This window comes from Sus scrofa, chromosome 11 (genome assembly GCF_054392235.1).
Source record: "Sus scrofa isolate SSC_HxYL_T2T_F1_AM1 chromosome 11, Sscrofa_HxYL_maternal_Yorkshire_Landrace_v2.0, whole genome shotgun sequence".
Lineage (NCBI taxonomy): Eukaryota > Metazoa > Chordata > Mammalia > Artiodactyla > Suidae > Sus > Sus scrofa.
In genome coordinates, this window is record NC_139393.1 from 24,039,130 (window position 1) to 24,059,315 (window position 20,186).

The following is a 20,186-nucleotide window of genomic DNA, read 5'->3' on the forward strand; positions in this document are numbered from 1 at the left end:
AATGACATATTTTTATGAGACAAGCATTTTTCTGAATTCTCTCCTGAAAATATGGATTTGAATAAATACTATAGGCAGGCGTTTTCCCGATAAGACCATTTCCATTCACTGGAAAATTTTCACACACACAAAGGACTACTGTTTACCCAACAATGCGGTCACTGTTAGAAATTCCATCCTAAATTTTAGCAGAGAGCATATAATCCCCAAAAGAAGATGAGTTAAGGGAATGGAATGTACTTTTCCTTTAATTTAAAAGATTATTGTTTTTGTTATTTGAAAACTCTGGGTCAAAACCCATCAATCACAAGTTCTTAGAATTATCACAGGTGTGTATATATATATATATATATGTGTGTGTGTGTGTGTGTGTGTGAAAACTCAGAGGACAGCAGTCATAATAGAATGAAACAATTTTCAACGTTCTAGAGCTCATTTGCTTCTCAGAAACATTGCTAAATTGAAAGTAAAAGGTAGCACATTCAGAAGTTCCACTTGCATTTAAAATACCGATTTCTAAAAGTGATAATAAGCAGGATAGAAAATACAGTTTATAAAAATGTACTTATATGTATGCATTTCTCAGCAAAGTGAGACCGAACCCAAATAACATATTCTGCTATGTTTTGGGTTTTTTTTTTTTTTTTCCCTGAGAATTCCTGTCATTTGGGGAAATATATGGTGACTTTATTGATCAAAAATGCTAAAATTGTGTTTTTTAAAGGAAGACTGAAAAAGGAAGTGGCAAGCATAAATAAGACTAACCTCTCATTATAATTAGAACTTTTTTTTGTGAAAGTATTACCTCACCCACCTCATTTTGTTTAGGTCCTGGAGGGCATGCCTAGACCTTTGCCCGTGTGATTTAAGTGTTTGCTAAACAAATAGATAAGAAAATGAATTACAGGTGGCCTGCAAAGGTAAATTTCCCAAAACCCCGTAATTTGAGTGGGCTAAATACCAGATGGTAAGGGTATCAGAGCCATAACGTTCCATGTCCCCATTTTCCGTTTCCTCCCCGAAGCCCCAGTCTATTTATTGCTGTGGCGTCTGGCAGGCTCTCTTCTCTGGACCCAGCATGCTCCATGCCATGCCCTCTGTTAGCGGTTTTCCTGGAATGAAAGTCAAGGAAATACCATCTCTAAAAATAGGCTTTATGGGTTTTTAAAAATAACAGTGTTTCCCTTCTACTAGCTCATTCACTTAGGGGTCCTAATAAATGACACTCAGGCACAGGAAAAAAATCCCAGTGCATCTCATTTTATCTAGGCAACAAACATAACAGTGGCCTTAACAAAGTGTGCAAACATCCTCCTCCACTTTTATTTCTGAGACATTTTATTTTTGTGGCTTTATGGCCACAGACACACAGCATGGAGGTTCATTAAAAATAGTAGCTGAAACATCTACTCAGTGCTTATTCATATTGGAACTGTGCTTGATGTAATTAGCGAGTGTGGTCCTTTAAGGATCCTGTAATAGAAAGTATTATTTATTGTTTACATTTTGCAAATCCTTAGTTTAGACTTGAAGGGTTTATTTAAAGACTTTGCCAAGTTCACGTGAAGTTGGGATTGCTTTCTCTTTTTTTGTTGTTGTTTCTTTTAACTTTTTATTTATTATTTTTTTGTGAAAGACAGTTTTTAAGGATTTTTTTTTCTTTTGCAACATTTTATCATGAAAATATTAAACCGTACAGAAACATTGAAAGAAATTTACACTCACCTGCTTACCTCTTTCTATTCCTCTGTTCATCCATGAATCCACTGTATTTTTGGAAACATTTCTAAGTAAGTTGTAGACATCACCACCATTCCCCCAAATACTTTGGCATAGGTACCGTTACTAACATTCAAAGTTTATGATTTTTGTAATAATTCTTATTTTTAAGTAAAATTGTTAGGTAAAATTTACATATGCATTTACATAAAACTGCAAAGCTCTTAAGTGTACATTTCTGTAGGTTTCAGAAATATATACACCCCAAATGTGTATCATCCCCAAAAAGTTCCCTGAAACACACGTGTCCACCTTCCCAGCATGTGTCCACCCCTGCCCCAGAGTAAATCAATTCTAGTTCTAGAACTTCATATAACTTGACTCATAGACGACATCCTCTTTTGTGTCAGCTTTCTGTACTGTTGAGATTATTCATGAGTCTACCGGTAGGTCATTTCCACCTTCTGCTTAAAGATATCCAGTTGTATGAATATACCACAGTTTGTTTATCCGTTCCTCTGTGCATGGACACCTGTCTTCTTTTCAGGCTCTATTAAGAATGAAGTTGCTCTGAACATTCTGGAACAAGTCTTGTGAACATAGGGTTTCATTCTATTAGGTCAACATCTGAGAGTGGAATTTTAGTCCTGGGTAGGTGTATTTTCAGTGTTAAAAGAAATTACCAGTATTTATCTAAAGTAATTTAGTGGTACCATTTTACACCCCACCCCCAACAATGTATGATAGTTTTGTTTGTTATATATCCTCAAGGGCGTTCTTATTAGTCTCTTGAAGTCATTCTGAAAAGCCAATATTGGGTTTGTAGTGATATGTTATTATGATCTAATATGGATTTTTCTTTATGACTCATACGGTGACATCTTCATGTGCTTACTGGCCATTCATGAAGCTTCCTTTGTTAAGTGCCCATTAAATTGTTTGCCCATCTTTATATTGGGTTATTTGTATGTATTGTTATTTTTGAGGTGTAAGATAGATGTCTCCAGGATTTCATTCAGTGTGTGCATTACAACTGATGCCTTCCAATTCCACTTTTTGGTTTGCCTATTCTTTCTCTCGGTGTTTTTTGATGAGAAGAAGTTTTAATTTTGGGAGGTGTAATTTACTGGGGTTTTTTCTTTCATAAATCATGGGGTTTTTTTTTGTATCCTACATTTTCCTTAACCCTCCATATCGAATTAACAGTCCATATCAAATTAACTTTTATATATTATGTGATGTCATGGTAGAGTTTATTATTTTCTGTATAGGACATTTTAATTCTTCCAACACTATTTTCAAAAGGCCTTTCCTTTCCTTTCCTTAGTGCTCGTCTCAAAAATCAAATGGCCATGTGAGTATGCATCTGTTTTTGAGTTCTCTGTTGTATTCCATTGATTTTGTTGCTCCTTATGCTGGGACCATACTGCATTGGTTATTATATCACTTTATAGTAAGTCTCTGAGTCAGATGGCATCAGTCCTCCACCTTGATTCTTCTTCCATACAATTGGTTTTAGATAAGCAGCTTCTTCTGAAAATGTGTGTAGATTTTAGAATTAGCTTACCAGTTTCTAAAAACAATCAGATTAGTGAGATTACAATTGAGAGTATGTTGGATCTAAAGCTCAATTCGGAAAGAATCGACATCAGTATTGAGCCTTTCAGTCTATCAACATACGTTCTATCTTTATTTATATAGCTCTTCTTTACTATTTCTCAACAATATTTTATAATTTTTAGTGTATAATTATTACATGCCTCTGGTTCATCTATTACTAAGAATTTTGTATATTTTTAATAATCTAGGTAGAATTAAAATTTTTATCTTCCAGTCATTTCCTAACAGTACATAAAACTACAATTGCAGTGTTATCCTGATATCAAAATCAAATAAGTGCATCCTAAGAAATCTACAGGCCAATATTCTTTAGGAGTGTAGACTGAAAAAATCAACAAAATACAGAGTTCCTGTCATGGCTCGGTGGTTAACGAATCCGACTGTGGCTGTGGGTTCGATCTCTGGCCTTGCTCAGTGGGTTAAGGATCCGGCGTTTCTGTGAGCTGTGGTGTAGGTCACAGACATGGCTCGAATCCTGTGTTGCTGTGGCCCTGGTGTAGGCTGGCAGCTACAGCTCCTATTAGACCCCTAGCCTGGGAACCTCCATATGCCATGGGTGCAGCCCTAGAAAAGACAAGAAGACAAAAAAATCAACAAAATAGTAGCAAAATCAAATACAACAAGGTGTAGGGAGGATAATACGCCGTGGCCAAGTGGGATTTATCTCAGGAATTCAGTTAGTACAATATTCAAAAACTGATCAATATAAGATACCATATTAATAGAATGAAGTACAAAAATGTGTGATCATCTCAATAGATGCAGAAAGAGCATTTGACAAAATACCTTTTATGATAAAAAACACTTAACAAATCAGGAATATAAAGAGACATTTTCCAATCTGATAAAGGATTATTTATGAAAAATAAAAACCTAGATAACATCTACTTATTGGCGAAAGACTGAAAGTTTCCCACCTCAGATCGGGAATAAAACACAATGTCTGTTCTTGCCACTTTAATTCAATAATATACTAGAGGTTCTAACCAAGCAGTTAGGCAAGAAAAATAAATAAATGGCATCTGTATTGGAAAGGAACAAATAAAACAAACTCTCTTTACAGATGACTCAGTCTTGTATATTGAAAAGCCTAGGGAATTCACAAAACTGTAGAGCTAATGAGTAAGTTCAGCAAGGTTGCAGAATAGAAGATCAGTGTATAAAACCAGTTATATTTCTGTACCCCAGCAGTGAGCAATCTAAAATGAAGTTAGGAAAGGAATTCCATTTAAAAAATAAGAAAATACTTAGGAATAAATTTAATAAAAGTACTAGACATGTACACTGAAAACTACAGAGCATTGTTAAAAGAAATTAAAGATGACCTAAATAGAGGGAGAGATGCCACATGTTCATGGAAGGCTTAATGTTGTTAATATGGTGATATTTCCCAAACGTATTTATAGATCCAGCGCAGTCCCTGTAATAATCTCAGCTGGCTTTTGGAAACAAATTTACAAGATGATCCTAAACTTCATATGGAATACAAGAAACCCTGAATAGCCAAAGCAGTCTTGCAAAAGAACAGTGTTGGAGGATTCACTCCAGATTTCAAGGCTGACTACAAATCTACAGCAATCAAGACTGTGTGATACTGGTATGAGGATAAACAGATCAATGGAGTAGAACTGAGTCCAAAACTTAACTCATCCGTCTGTGACCAATTGATTTGTAGGAATGGTGCCTAGAAAATTCAATGGGAGAAGAATAGTCATTTCAACAAACAGGGCCAGGACAATTATATTTCCACATACAAAACAATGAATTTGGGTCTCTACTCATACTACATACAAAAATTAATTCAAGATTTAAATATAAGGGCTAAAACTTTAACTTTTATCAGGACCCTGAAGTATAAATCTTCTTTACTTTCAATTAGGCAGTAGTTTCTTATATAACATCTAAATCACAAACCACAGAAGAAAAAATATATAAATTGGACTTCATCAAAATTAGAATTTTTTTCCTTCAAAGAGCACCATCAAGAAAGTGAAAAGCAGTAACAAACACAACTAATATCCATGAGGACACGGGTTTGATCCCTGGCCTTACTCAGTGGGTTAAGGATCTGGCGTTGCTGTGAGCTGCGGTGTAGGTCAGCAGATGTGGGTCACATCCCATGTTGCTGTGGCTGTGGTGCAGGCTGGCAGCTCCACCTCTGATTCGACCCCTAGCCTGAGAACCTCCATATGCCACACTTGCAGCCCTTAAAAGAAAAAAACAACAACAACAACAACAAAAAACAAAAAAGAAAAGAGTGAGGTCCCATTGTGAGTCAGTGATAACAAACCCACCTAGTATCCATGAGGGTGTGGATTCGATCCCTGGTCTCACTCAGTGGGTTAAGGATCCAGCGTTGCTGAGTGCTGTGGTGTAGGTCACAGGTGCTGCTCGGATCGGGCATTGCTGTGGCTGTGGTGAAATATGCTGCAGGCACTGCCCTAAAAAGGCAAAAAAAAAAAAAAAAAGAAAAAAAAAGGTGAAAAGAAAAAAGAAAAACTACAAGATTGGAGAAAATATTTACCAATTCTATGTATGGTAAAGGTCTGGTATCTAGAATATATAAAGGATGCTTACAGCTTTACAACTCAACAATAAAAAACAGATAACCCATTTTAAAAAAATGGGGAAGAGATCTGTATGGAAATTTCTTAAAAATATACAAACAGCCAATCAACACCTGAAAATATGCTCAGCCTCATTAGTCATCAGGAAAACGCCAATGAAAACCACAATAACATACCATGTCACACTCACTTGGATTACTATAATTAAAATAGTATTAATATTTAATACAATATAAATATTATATTAAAATAATGTGTTAATTATTTAGTATTATATTAATAAGTGTTGGTAAGGATGTGCAGAATGTGGAACCCTCATACTATTTGGTGGAAATATAAAATGCTGCAGCAACTTTGGATAACAGTTTGGCATTTCCTCAAAAAGTGAATTGTAGGAGTTCCTGTTGTGGCGCAGTGGTTAACGAATCAGACTAGGAACCATGAGGTTGCGGGTTCAGTCCCTGCCCCTGCTCAGTGGGTTAACGATCCGGCGTTGCCGTGAGCTGTGGTGTAGGTTGCAGACGCGGCTCGGATCCAGCGTTGCTGTGGCTCTGGCGTAGGCCAGGGGCTACAGCTCCGATTCGACCCCTAGCCTGGGAACCTCCATATGCCGCGGGAGCGGCCCAAAGAAATAGCAAAAAGACAAAAAAAAAAAAAAGTGAATTGTAGAGTTACCATTTGACCCCACATTTCTACTCTTAGGTATGGACCCAAGAGGATTGAAATAAATTTTTATACAACAATTTGTATGCAAATATTTATAGCAGTATAGCTGAAAGTATAAAGACATCCAAATATTAACCAACTGATGAATAGCTAAACAAAACGTGACATATACATGCAACAGAACATTATTCAGCCAAAAGGGGGAAATGAAATACAGATACATGTGGATGAACTGTATAGTCATTATGCTAATTGAAAGAAGCTAGACGAAAAAAGATCCCATATTATATAAGTCCATTTATATGAAATGTCCAGAATAGGCAACTTCAGAGAGACAGGAGGTAGATTGATGGTTTTCGGGATTGGACAGTGACTGCTAATAGGTACAGGCTTTCTTTTTGAGTGATGACAATATTCTGGAATTAGATCAGGGTAATTGTTGCACAATTTGTAAATTTATTTACTAGTTCTAATATAGTTTGGCAGACATCATAGGATTTTTAAATATAAAAACATACACATAGAATTTTGCTTCTGTCCAATTTTTAGGCTTTATTTCTTTTTCTTACTTTATTGCAGTGGCTCCGACCTCCTGTACCGTGTTGTGTAGAAGTGGTGAGACTAGGCATCCTTGTGTCACTCCTGATTTTATGAGGAATCTTTTATTGTATTAAAAATCAAGTAAGATTTTAGCTGTAGGATTTTCAGAGATGCTTTTTCTCAGATTGGGAATGCCTTCTTCCATTCCTATTTATTAGTGTTTTATCCTGAATGGATTTTTTTTTCATGTTTTTTATTTATCCTTTGAACCCATCATGTAGTTTTTCTTTACTATGCTTGTAATCTTCCACTTTATCTTATACCTTATATTAACAAAATGATAAAGTAGACAATGAAGTAAAAGACCCCCGGGAGATTTTAAGGGTTAGGGCTTCACGTGCAATTCACATTCCTTTGGCTAGAAGTGGTTACATGTTTACACCTAAATGCAAGGAATAGGAAGACCCAAAATGATTTGGTGAAAATGGCACAGATACAGAGATGATATCGATACAAAATAACACCATGCTGTATTTATGTAACACTAAACTATCTAATTTGAAATACCTTTTAATTTTATATTCTTTGTATTAGAATTCAGGCAGTATTTCTCAATATTATTGTTATATAGACTGTGGTTCCTGATCTTCTATTTGTCATTTGTTCCATATTCCTGATGTTTTTGCTTCCATTTTCCTTTTTGGGCTTAAGACTCTGAAATTCACTTTTCCAGTTTAGACAACTCTCTTGACATCCAGAACCACATTTCAGGAGCTTTTTGAAGCATGTCCACATGGATATTCCATTTTAAATGCCCTGGACTCAATGATTTTCTTCCCGAATCATTTCCTCCCAGTGTATTTTCTAACCAAGATAGAAGGACGTCATTTACCCCATTACTTAGTCCACATTTATCTCTAACTTCTGTCTCTCGCTTTCCACATCTAATCACTTAAGTTCCATGCATTAATCATATAAAATAGTTCTCAAATTGATTCCTTCTTCTATGTTTCCATAGTTTCTGTTTTATTTCAGGTCCTTAATATCCTCAGGGAAGTACACAGCATCCATGCTAACATTTATTCTTAACCTCAAGTCTCAGCCCCCCTTCAATCTATCCCTCTCTCAGTCTCAGAATAACGTGCTAAAAAAAATATAAATATAAGAGTTCCCATCGTGGCTCAACGGTAATGAACCCGACTAGCATCCATGAGGACATGGATTCAATCCCTAGCCTCACTCGTGAGTTAAGGATCTGGCGTTGTTGTGAGCTGCGGTGTAGGCTGAAGATGCAGCTTGGATCTGGTGTTGCTGTGGCTTTGGCTGTGGTATAAGCCAGCAGTGGCAGCTCTGATTCATCCCCTAGCCCAGGAACTTCCATTTGCCACAGGTGTGGGCCTAAAAGACAAAAAAAAAGAAAGATAAATATATAAATATGATGATGTCAGTTTTCTATATTAATTTAATGACCTCTTATGGTGTTAATTTTCAAGCTTTTCTCCTATGATTTTAAAGTAATAGAATTTTGTTTTCAATAGAAGGTTCAAACACTGGATTCAAAGCAATAAATAAATGGATGGTGAGGGCCAGGTTTCTCCCTGTGATGGCCTTTGCAGTTAAGCATAGAGGGAAAGCCAGAATGGACCATTTAGTACTGGATTAGAGTTGGACATATTAGTATGAACCCATGTTTAGTGTAATATATATACAGATGGACATACGCAGAAACAATTACAGCCATGTGTGTATATATACATGCACGTGTGTGTGTGTGTGTACACACATACCTGGGCTTGAATACATACCTGTAATTTCCTTACTCTTTCTGCTGAGAGAGCCTAGGAGCAATGATACCCCAATAGCATCTAGCACACCTGTGCCCACACATTAGTTTCTAAATAGCCTCCTCCAGTAAAAGGAACGAGGGATCTTTGGAGATCTGGATCTAGGGCTAGGGCAATAAAAAAATGCAGTCTAAGACTAGATGATCTGATATGCCCTCAAATAATAAAGTTTTATTCAAAGAACAAAAGGATGGGAGCATATCAAAGGAACATAAGAGCCACCCTAAAAAAGTTGCCAGTGGCCAAAGCTGGAACAATTTGAGCAACAAAATAAATGACATGGTATTGGATTATAATCTAAAATGTAAAATAAATGTGCATGTGTTCTTCCTAATGTAAACAAATGATTGAATAAACAAATAATTGGAGTGGAAGGGACAACTCTTCCTTGTAGAAGAATTCCAAATAGTATAGATAGGGATAGCCCCCTCCAGGAGGTGAAGCTTACCCTCATCCTTTAGTGTGAGCTGGGCTCAGTGACTGACTTCCAAATACGAGAGTGTGTGAAGAGGGAAGAGAGTAACTTTACAGTGGAGAAGCCCAGGAAACCCAGCCTTAACCAAGTGGTCAAGGTTAGCCTTGCAGGTGCCAAGTCCCGTTGATGATATGTGCCCCCTGATGGGACACGATGGAAAGTGCACATCACCCCTGTGGTATTCTTCCCCAAACCTAGAACCCTAGGCTAGTCATGAGGAAAACATCAGACAAACCCGAAATGAGGGTAAAATACCTGGCAAACATTCCTCCAGACTGGCAGGATCATGAGTAACAAGGAAAAACTGAGAAACCATCAGACATCAGAAGAGAAATAAGAGGCATGATGACTCAGTGGAATGCAATGTCTCACACTGGATTCTAGAATAGAGAAGGTGCATGGATGGAAATAGTGGTGAAATAAGAACGTAGTGTGGGGTTTAGTTAATAGCAAGGTACCATCGTTGCTTTCTTGGTTGTGCCGTGGTAACACACAGAGGTTAATAGTAGGGGAGACTGGGCGAGGCGTTCATGGGAACTCTCTTTGCGCCTTTTCTGTAAACCGAGAATTATTCCAAATTTTAAGTTCTCTCTGAAATTTAGAAAGGACAATAGAAAACAGACATTGGTAAAGCTACTGTGGCTCCTTCACTCTTCACTTCTTCCTGGGACCCAAGAGCTCCCAGCATGTTTTGCAAACTGCCGCCCCATTGAATTAAATCCCAAGTCCTGGGCATGTCTTCTCACCCTTGCCCAGCCTTCCCCTTCATCAGCTGTTGACTTCTCGCCTCTTGTATTTACCTCCTCCTTCTCCTCTGAAGGCGATTTCTTTTCCTCATTCAGACCATGACTTTCTTGGTGATTCTGCGCACACGCTGCTCTCTCAGCTCGGAAGACTTTTCTCAAGCTTGTTCAGGCTCAGAAGCGCTTCATCTTGTGCTTCTTTGTGTTGTTCTGGAAGGCAGCTCAAGAGTCTTCTCTCGGAAGTCTCTGAGAGGGAGGGGTGCTCTGGAAATCTCCTTAGCAACGTGTGTACCCCCCCACCCCAGTTGGCTGTGTGCATGCAACTTTCCTTGTATGCTTGACAAACTCCTTAAGGAGATGCCATTTCTCTCTCTCTGCCTTCAATCAAGACGTGCCTAGCACACAGTAGGTATTCAGTAAATGTTGAGTACATGGATTGGATGGATGGATGGATGGATGGATGAACAGTAGTTTCATTAAGTTTATTAAAACTAAGTTATTTTCTTTTTTGAAGCATTTGTATTTCTTTGAATCAAGTTGTTATAAAGCCACACATTCAACATTTCAATAAGCAAGATGATCTCCGTTTGCCAGCTCTAAAAGAGAAACATTGGGTTTTCAGGGGTAAATAGCTCTCTTAATTCAACCAATATGTATAGACGAAATATCAAGGGTGGTTACATTTTATTCCTTTAAATAACAGAAATTCCACATGGTGCTTACTTTACAGTAAATGAAATAGGTGCCGTAATGTTGCCTTTTCAGGCTGCCAGTGTTTGAAGAAGTTCTCAGTAAAACCGGCTGCTTACATTTGTCTTCATTAGTTATTCCAAGGTGATGCTTTCTGATGCAGGTGGCCCAGCCATTCCCAGGCACTTTAATTTGCCAATTACTGTACCCACAGCTATGAACAGATAGTGATTAGTTTCACATTTTGCTCACTGGGCAGCTTAATGTTCTTGTCACCTTACATTGAGTTTTAAATGTGCAAAGAGCAAAGAATGTCACAGGTTTTTCTCAGACTTGGCGGTGGGAATGGGGGGCCATGCTTAGTCATTTGAATTGCTTCTGGATAGAGAAATGAAAGGGTCTGACGGATTAATAGAAGAAGAAGATAATATGCCAAAAGTACATCCAGAAGGGGACCATGTGTGTATGTGTGCACATTACCTTCCTCAGTACGTCTTTTTATTCCTTAGATGTCTTTTTTTTTTCTTTCATCATTTGCTCGTTTATGGAATCCGAGTGCTAGCTTGATGGCTTCGATTACTACCATGGAAGGAAAGAAAGAACGGTAGGATGTTATTTACAAAATAGCATTCAACTTTAATAATTTCCTTCTTATTTTCCAGCAGCACACGTTACCCCAAACACAGAATGAGATTCATCATGTTTGACATAATGAATATTTGTTACCTTTTATGTTGCACAGTTTTGCTTCACCCATGACTCACTAACGCCTTCTGTTACAAATTGCCATAGAAAGGGAGAAAAGTTCCCTTTGGAAAACTCCAAAACCACACCGGCACTTTCATCTGCTGTTCTTTTGCTTAATTGCCGGGGAGTGAAGTCAACTCATTTATGGAGACTTAACCGACTGCCATTATTAGCAGAAAAGATTATTTACCATTATAAGGAGGCATGGGGAAATGTCAGGCACACAGCATCCCAAACATAAACTTTATTTGCTATCCTCTTGAAGAATTTGTTTGTGTATAATGTTGTTCACACCGCTGATAACAGAAAATGTATTTAATAACTACTCAGAATTAATATGCCATAGTATGCATGGCTGCCTAATTTAATTTATCTCTGATTAAGCCTATTATGTTTGGGATCCCTTAACGGAAGAGAGTTTTTTTTTTTTTTTTTTGCCAGCTGTAAGCTTATTTGAATTGTAATATAAGTTAATAATGTGTGAAATAACCAGTGGTGCCGACTTCTAACTGTTCATTTTGCCAACCGACTTCCCGAGATGATGTGTACCCAGGTCGTTTGTTGGCATTTAGTTAATATCTTGCACAAAGACCAGATATGGGAATGAATATGAAAATCAACTATTTCAAGAGGCAGAGATAAATGGCACGGCAGTGCCTTAATGCTGAAATCCAGAGAGAAGGCTGTTGCGTTATAAAAGGAGCTGAAAATCAATGATTGATAATCAAATAGCATGCCCTGAAAGGCAGTCATACCTAACTCTTGCAGCATTTTCGTTCTAAATATATTCCTACAACATTAAATAATCATTTGGTCAGATCGAGTAGGCACCTCAGGGGTTTGGCAAGGCAGCTTTGGCCTTGATGCCTGGGTAATGAGGTCTCTTCAGGGAGCCCAGCACGAGAGAGGACAGGGACTTAACTATGTCGCTGCTGGGCTGTGGCTCTCTGAGTTACAGACCTTGTAGACCCAGCTTGTCCTTATGCTTCTACCAGACCAGCTGTTTCATCTGCCAGTTGCATTCTTCTTTCCAGTGTCAGGCACGGATGCCACCAAAAAAAAACAAAAACAAAAACTATTGGCTTACTTAGATCTCCTTATCTCCTTGCCCAGCAACTGGCCACATAGAGTTTGCATTGCTGACCGTGAACTTCAGCATTTGCGTACATGTTTGAATTTGGTAGTCTGATGGCTTCTTACTCACTCCTCCTGGCCCAGATTCTAGTTAAAATTCTACCCAGTCCTCAAGGTCTTCTTTGAATCCTCTGCTCTGTGCATTCTTCCCAACTGGCTCAGACCATAGCCTTTTCCTCTTTGAGCTCCTCTTGAGGTCATTTGCTTGATGGTTGAGTCACCTTTTCTGTGGCCCACAGTGAGCTCCCTGAAGGCAGAGACCTTGAGTTTTAAATCTTTGTGGCCCCACATTGTCTACCTAATAACAGAGTTTCTCCTGCCAAAAATGATGTCACTCAATGGCGGGGCTTGATAATCAGAATGAACATGACAAGGGAGAGACATACCGTGAACCCTAGGCGAATACATTTAAAGTCAATGTGTGGGTTTTCATTTGTTTTCGGTGTGAAGTAGAAACGTGGATGCACGATTTAAAAAGTCAGAAATCATAAAGTAGATTTCTCCTTGCTTTGAATGGCTCAGGCCACACCTGTACGTTGAATCACCACCTGTAGGTTGAATCTCTGAAAGTATGTAAAGCAGTGTTCCTTAGCCTTGGGTAACATTAGGATAAGCTTGAGAAATCTAGACACCTATTCTGATGACTGGGGCGAACCTTCAGACCTGTTAAATCAAGACATGGTATCATTTTTAAAAAGCTAACCAGATGATTTTGGTAAGGAGCCCAAATCGAGACCCACTGGTATAAAGGAAAGTCATTAAAATGCATTCATCCATTCGGTGTTTGATGGCTTTCCACAGCTAGTTTGCAATGCAAGAAGAGTTCTTCCAACAGGAGGGTTGAAATGGCAACTTCCCGATGCCATCTGCTGCCATGTCCACTCTTCTCTGAAGCTACCAACCAGGGTGACCCACTTTGTTCATCAGGTCCTGGGCTGTTTATTGTTATTATTATTACTAAAATATAGTTTATTTACAATCTTTCATCAAGTTCTGTTGTACAACCAAGTGACCCAGTCAGACACATTTCCCTGTGCTGTACAGCAGGATCCCATTGTCTATCCACTCCAGATATAACGGGTTGCATCCCTAGAAACCCCCAAAATACCCATCCCTCCCACTGCCTCCCCTTTCCCCCACTCTCGAACCCCAAGTCCGCTCTCCTTGGCCATGCCCTCTTTCTGTTTTGTGTTTGTTTGTTATTTTTAAATAGGATCATCTCTTCCATATTTTAGATTCCACAAATAAGTGATATCATATGGTATTTGTCTTTATCTTTCTGGCTTAGTTCACTTAGTATGGTACTTACTTAGTAAGTGAAGTGGGCTGGTTTCAGCACAGAAAATCCTACCCTGTGAGAAACCCCTCAGTAGGTCGCCCTACTACCAAAACCCTCCTTCTTTGGGTTCTACAGAATTGTTCCTGCATAAGCTTCCTCTCAAGAAGAAGGAAAAGTATTTTGGGGAGTGCGATTAGAAGATTGAAGAAAAGTATAGAAATAATTAGAACAGTTTAAAACCTTAGCTGCCTTGAGCAGCAAGAGACACATCAGAAGTAAAAAGAAAAACATTGCAACAGGTTCTCATAGAATTCCTGTAGTTAAGAGGGAACAGGGGCTTCATTGCCTGTAGTTAATTAAAGAACATCAAAATATTTATTCCCTTTTATCTCTGCTATGTAGATAAATTGAGAATGATTTTGTAAGATAAAAAGGCATTAAATGGAAATCCCAAATTTATCAGTGGAATCAACTACATTATAAGCTACTTAAGGATGGTCATTTGTAAAAGTAAGAAAAGCAGGCCACATGGAAAATTACTGACAGATCATCTGGCCCCAAGATCTTTTTCTGGTACATTCTTTGGTCTCTTTCCTGCTACAGCCTTTCATTCCCAGCAACAGTTAGAACAGCCTTTTCCTTTCAGATAAAAGTAGATGTTGGTAGAGTGATAGAAAGTGAAAGGATTGGACCATTAGCAATAACAGTGTAATGTGTAATTTTAGTATGAAAACGTATTCCTCACGAATGCCCATTTGAGTTTTATTCTGGTGTCAGGGTACAGTCCTACAGCCTAGGGATTCATTTATCCCACAGTTATTTTCCATTCAGGTCATGTTGATCCCTGAGCAGCCAGTCTGATCACTACATGGCTGATTCATTTCATTCACTGGTTGCCAAAATTGCCAGATGTGTCCCAGGAATATGTCCATCTTCATAACCAAATCAAATCCCCTAACTTGGCAGCAGTTCAGCCAGTGCTTTGGTGATCAGCTGTCTAAGACATTGATGGTACCATCTAGATGAAATGTTAAACTATACTTAACAAACTATTTCTAAATACCTGGTTTCGCTGGCATCATGACAGATTTTTCTCCCACTCTAAAAGTTACATGCTGCTGTAGGAGGAAGCATCGATAAATAAAATTCCTGACATGTCCCATTTATCCTTTTCCCCCCTTAACCAAACATTTAGGTGAAGTAGTAAAACCCAGAGAAATATATCGTAGGTGGGAAATTGCAGATCAGCTCGTTCACCCTTTCCAAAATATGTGCGTGCATAGTACCAGGGAAAAAAAAAAAAAAAGTGGGGAGGATGTGTAAGCAAATAAATTTGTAATACTCCAGGCAGAACTGAATCGAACTGCTTCCTTGAATGGGTGAGCATGGGTTGGGGGAGTCATATTCCAAAATTACCCAACCACAAAACTCTTCATTGTAAACATCTGGAGGGACTTCCTCCAACACTCTAATTTTAATAGCTAAATAAACTGCAAAAAGATCAAGGAACTGATCCAAAGTCAAACACTTTCTGTAATTTTTTTCCAGGCCTTCTCCTCTCCCCCCCACTGCTTTTATACTGCTTTCTTGAGTTGCCTGTAAGACCTTCCTTCTTGCTTTTCTGTTACTTCCGGTTGACCAGCAGACCAGTGATAGGTTGCCTAACAACAGAGGTGAAAAATATTCACTTAGAGAAGAGATATTTTTAGAGATTTCAGGTTTTAGTATCTTCTCATGTTCTGATTTTTAACAGCTTTTATTTATTGAGCACCGACAGTATGTCAGCTTCTTCATATGCATTATATGACTTAATCCATAGAACAGCCTGCAAAATAGATAACAGTATGTTTGTTTTCCTATTAGGGGGATTATATTATTTTATATTATACCGGGAGGTTGTATATTCAGTAAGTGGAAGAGCTGGGATTCAACACAAGGTCAATGTGACTACAAAGTCCTTCATCTTATTGAGCTCAAAGATATGATTACAGCTACCTTAGAAGCATTCTTGTTGACAACGTGGTTAATTCTTTAAAAACATATTGGCCCGTAATCAAATGTGGCACAGGGTAGAGGAAATTGCATAATTTTAGGTGGACAAATTTATAATAAATGTACTCAGGAAAATACAAATATATTCAAGTAATATATTAAAAGAATAACCAGCCATATATATATATATATATACACACACACATATACATATATATACATATAAAATATTGAGTGGTAGAAATTACTCAACTGCCTTCCAAGTGAGTAATCATTGTTTAGTTATCTTAAAGTCAAATGATTTTCTGCAGTCTCCTCTTCTTCTTTTTTTTTTTTTTTTTTTTTTTGTCCTTATGGCATATGGAGGTTCCCAGACTAGGGGTTGAATTGGAGCTGTAGCTTCCAGCCGATGCCACAGCCACAGCAATGGCAGATCCAAGCCACATCAGTGACCTGCACCACAGCTCACAGCAATGCCGGATCCTTAACCCACTGAGCAAGGACAGGGATCAAACCTGCAGCCTCATGGATACCAGTCGGGTTCGTTAACCACTGAGCCATGATGGGAGCTCCTTCAGTCCCTTTTATTTAATAAACTTTCATAGCCTTTCTTAAAACAGTTATTTATTTGGATCAATCCTCTTCCTATTCTTTTTTAAAATCATTTTCTTGATGTCTGTTTCTTTGTTTCTTGGTCCACCCCTCCATCTCTCCCTCCTTCCTTTCCTCCCTCCCTCCCTCCCTATTATTTAAAAATTGCTGAGACGTCTGCCTCAAATTGGCTCTTGGTCCAAATTTCTAGAGCCAAGACAGCAATGAAATGGTATAAAAAGAAATGCACAAAGGAGTTCAACTCACTTGGCCTGGTGCTCCCTAGACACTAACAGGGAATTAAAATGCTTTGGGCATTCTCCTTTCAGGTATGCCCGAGAGTAGTTGTTAGGTAGTTTGTAGTTGATTTGGGGTAATAGCTAAAGTTCCCTGGATAAAGTAACTAGGCTAGAGGGAAGAATGTAAGTACATAAGTACAAAGTAAGATGTCTAAGACCGAGGACTTGTGGTTCTGTCAGATTAAACGCATGCATTTATATCTTCTTCTTCCAAAAACCTCCCTAAAATTGCAGCAAAGAACCCCAAAATTATACAGGGACATAGAGAATGAGAGTGAGAGCAAACGGAGGTGGAAGTGGTATTAAAACAAGAGATGTCAGCACACTTTGGGAAGATGGCTCAGTGGTGGAGGGAGAGTGGCTGAGGGCTACGGAGAGAAGCCTGCAGATTCATTCTAGGGGACCCTAGGGTGCTTAGAAATGGGGTGAGGGTGAGTCTACGAAAGGGGGACTGGTTAACAGTAGTTACAAAGCAGTTAGCAGTACTTAGTGGAACAGAGTGCATGCAAGAGCTCGGCCCTGCTCCTCTTCCACCCTCACACCTGCTACCTGCTGGAGGCTCCAGGCTCAACTGAATTTGAGATGCTCTGGCCTCAGGGAAATAGGGCTCAGGATAGAGAGGGGAACAGCTCAGTTAAGCAAAGCTCCGTAGATTGAACAGATAAGACCCTCCTGGGCTGTCCTACAGCATAGCTCCCAGAGCACCTGTAGCCAGGGACAGGCTCTTTAGAAGGGATTTTAAGGTTCTTATCTAGAGACCCTTAAAGAAAGGACCTGACTGGCATATGGAGTCTCTATTGAAATGGCTGGATTCCCAACCAGCTACCTCCCAGAGAGGGCTGCCTCCTCTCAGGGATTCCAGTCAGTCGTATAGGGACTCCATTGTTCTTAAAAGTAAATGAATCCTATATGTTCTTTATCTATAATATATGTGATAAATGTCACATATATATGTGAATGTCTTAAGTATAAATGAGTAGTGAGAGGGTCACCAGATATTTAAGAATCACCCCCAACATAAAAAATAGAATAGGGAGTTCCTGTTGTGGCTCAGTGGAAACAAATCTGACTAGTGTCCATGAAGATGCTGGTTCAATCCCTGGCCTTGCTCAGTGGGTAAAGGATCTGGTGTTGCCATGAGCTGTGGTGCAGGCACAGACATGGCTTGGATCCCACGCAGCTGTGGCTGTGGCGGAGGCTGGCAGCTGTAGCTCTGATTTGACCCCTAGCCTGAGAACTTTCAGTATGCCACAGGTACAGCCCTAAAAAAGAAAAAAAAAAAGAATAAAATATAGAGATCGAAGCAGAGAGAGAAACAGGTTGAGGGCATGGGGAGCTTGGAGATGATACAGATAGTTCAAGAAGCAAAGGAGCTTTTAACAACCTTTATTGCCTTCAGAAAAATGGGAGAGAGTGTTATACCCATGAAACAAAAAGTAAGTTCTCTAAAAAACAAACAATCAGAAAACAAGAAAGAGGTTGTGGAAATTAAACCCAGAGTGAAAAAAAAAAAGATTGGGAAGTGTAAATGCTAAAGTCAAGCCAACTTTATAGAAAGTAGATTAACAGGCAAAGATGGATCCAGAACTGGGGGAGAAAGATAGAAAATGCAGTAAATCAGCCCACAAGGTACAGCCTTTTATCGTAGGTATTTCAAAAAGAGAAAATAGAAAAAAAAAAATGGTGAGGAGGAGTTCCCTTGTGGCTCAGCAGGTTAAGAACCCAGCATAGTGTCCGTGAGGATGAGGGTTCGATCCCTGGCCTTGCTCAGGGGTTGAGGGTCCAGTGTTGCTGCAAGCTGTGGCATAGGTCACAGATGCAGCTCAGAACTGGCATTGCTGTGGCTTTGGTGTAGGCCAACAAGTATAACTCTGATTTGACCCCTGGCTCGGGAACCTTCATATGCCCAAGGTGCACCCCTAAAAAGAAAACAAAAAGAAAGAGAAAATGGTGAGGAGACAAGTATCAAAAAAAAAAAATTTACAGGAAAAAATTTCAAATCAGCACATTAGGCACTTCCAATTTTATTTTATTTTATTTATTTTTTGTCTTTTTGCCTTTTAGGGCCATACCCACAGCATATGGAGGTTCCCAGGCTAGGGGTCTGATTGGAGCTGCAGCTGCCCGCCTATACCACAGCCACAGCAATGCCAGATCCGAGCCGCATCTGCAGCCTACACCACAGCTCACGGCCACACAGGATCCTTAACCCATTGAGCGAGGCCAGGGATCAAACCCACAACCTCATGGTTCCTAGTTGGATTTGTTTCCGCTGCGCCACGATGGGAATTCCCAGGCGTGTCCAATTTTAAAGGGACAAGAAGGTGCCCAGCACAGTGGATAAGAAACAGTCCTCAATAAGGTTCTTTGCTATAAAATTTCAGAACATCAGGGAGTACAAAGAAGATTCCTAAACCTTCCAGAGAAATAAAACAGGTCGCAGATAAAAGCTCAGGTGTGCCAGTGGCCCCAGACTTCCCGATGGCAACATTGAAAACTGGGAGACGATGAAGTTAAGGCTGCAGAACTCTGAGGGCAACGGAGTTTGAGTAGAATTAAGACGTTTTTCAGCCGCGCCAGGAAGGTCTCAACAAATTTACCTCCCATGTACCTTTTCTCAGGAAGCAACTAGAGAATGAGCTGCACAAAAATGAGGATGTAACCCAAGACAGAGGAGACCATGGGATCCAGGAGGCGGGGCACCCAGCACAGGCGAGAGGCACAGGGATTTCGCAAGATGGTGTTAAAAAGAAGCCCCAGGACAACAGGTGGGCAGCTGGCCTGGGAAACCTGGAGCCCAGATGGACTCGATGGGAGGCTCCTGGAGGGAAAACCAGATCACATAAAAAAGGGTTTTCATAGGGCTTTTCTCGTTCCTTTGAAAACTTGGTGACAGGCATACACAAAAAAGAAGACAAAGACAACACCAGGAAAAACCAGACTGAACAAGCTAGACTGTGTTCCTCAGTGGTCAGTGGTATTACAGGACAGACCATGTAAACATGGAAAAGCGACTTTCCCCCGAGTTACTATTTAATCTACGGGAAACATGGGGGTGAAACGCTTGCTGGGAGGTGGTGATGGTGTAAGAGAGTCCACTTTTGCTCCTTTTGCATAGTAGTAAGACATTAGAGGAGTTCCCGTTGTGGCACAGTGGTGAACGAATCCGACTAGGAACCATGAGGTTGCAGGTTCGATCCCTGGTCTTGCTCAGTGGGTTAGGGATCTGGCGTTGCTGTGGCTCTGGCGTAGGCCAGTGGCTACAGCTCCGATCAGACCC

General features: G+C 39.5%; 1 protein-coding gene across 33 annotated transcripts in view; it reads left to right on the forward strand.

Moving 5' to 3' along the window:
* ENOX1 (ecto-NOX disulfide-thiol exchanger 1) overlaps positions 1–20,186 on the forward strand; it is a 658,487-nt gene that overhangs the window by 342,832 nt on the left and 295,469 nt on the right. For 20 of the 33 annotated variants that reach the window (XR_014819514.1, XR_014819513.1, XR_014819515.1 and 17 more), the window contains one exon: positions 19,528–19,674. The exons of the other annotated variants lie outside the window; for them this stretch is intronic. Coding sequence is in view for 11 of the 20 variants with exons in the window: in XM_084981818.1 (XP_084837944.1) it covers positions 19,587–19,674 (88 nt within the window). In the remaining 9 variants the exon portion in view is untranslated. The remainder of the gene's footprint in view (positions 1–19,527; positions 19,675–20,186) is intronic. 33 annotated transcript variants of the gene reach the window in all.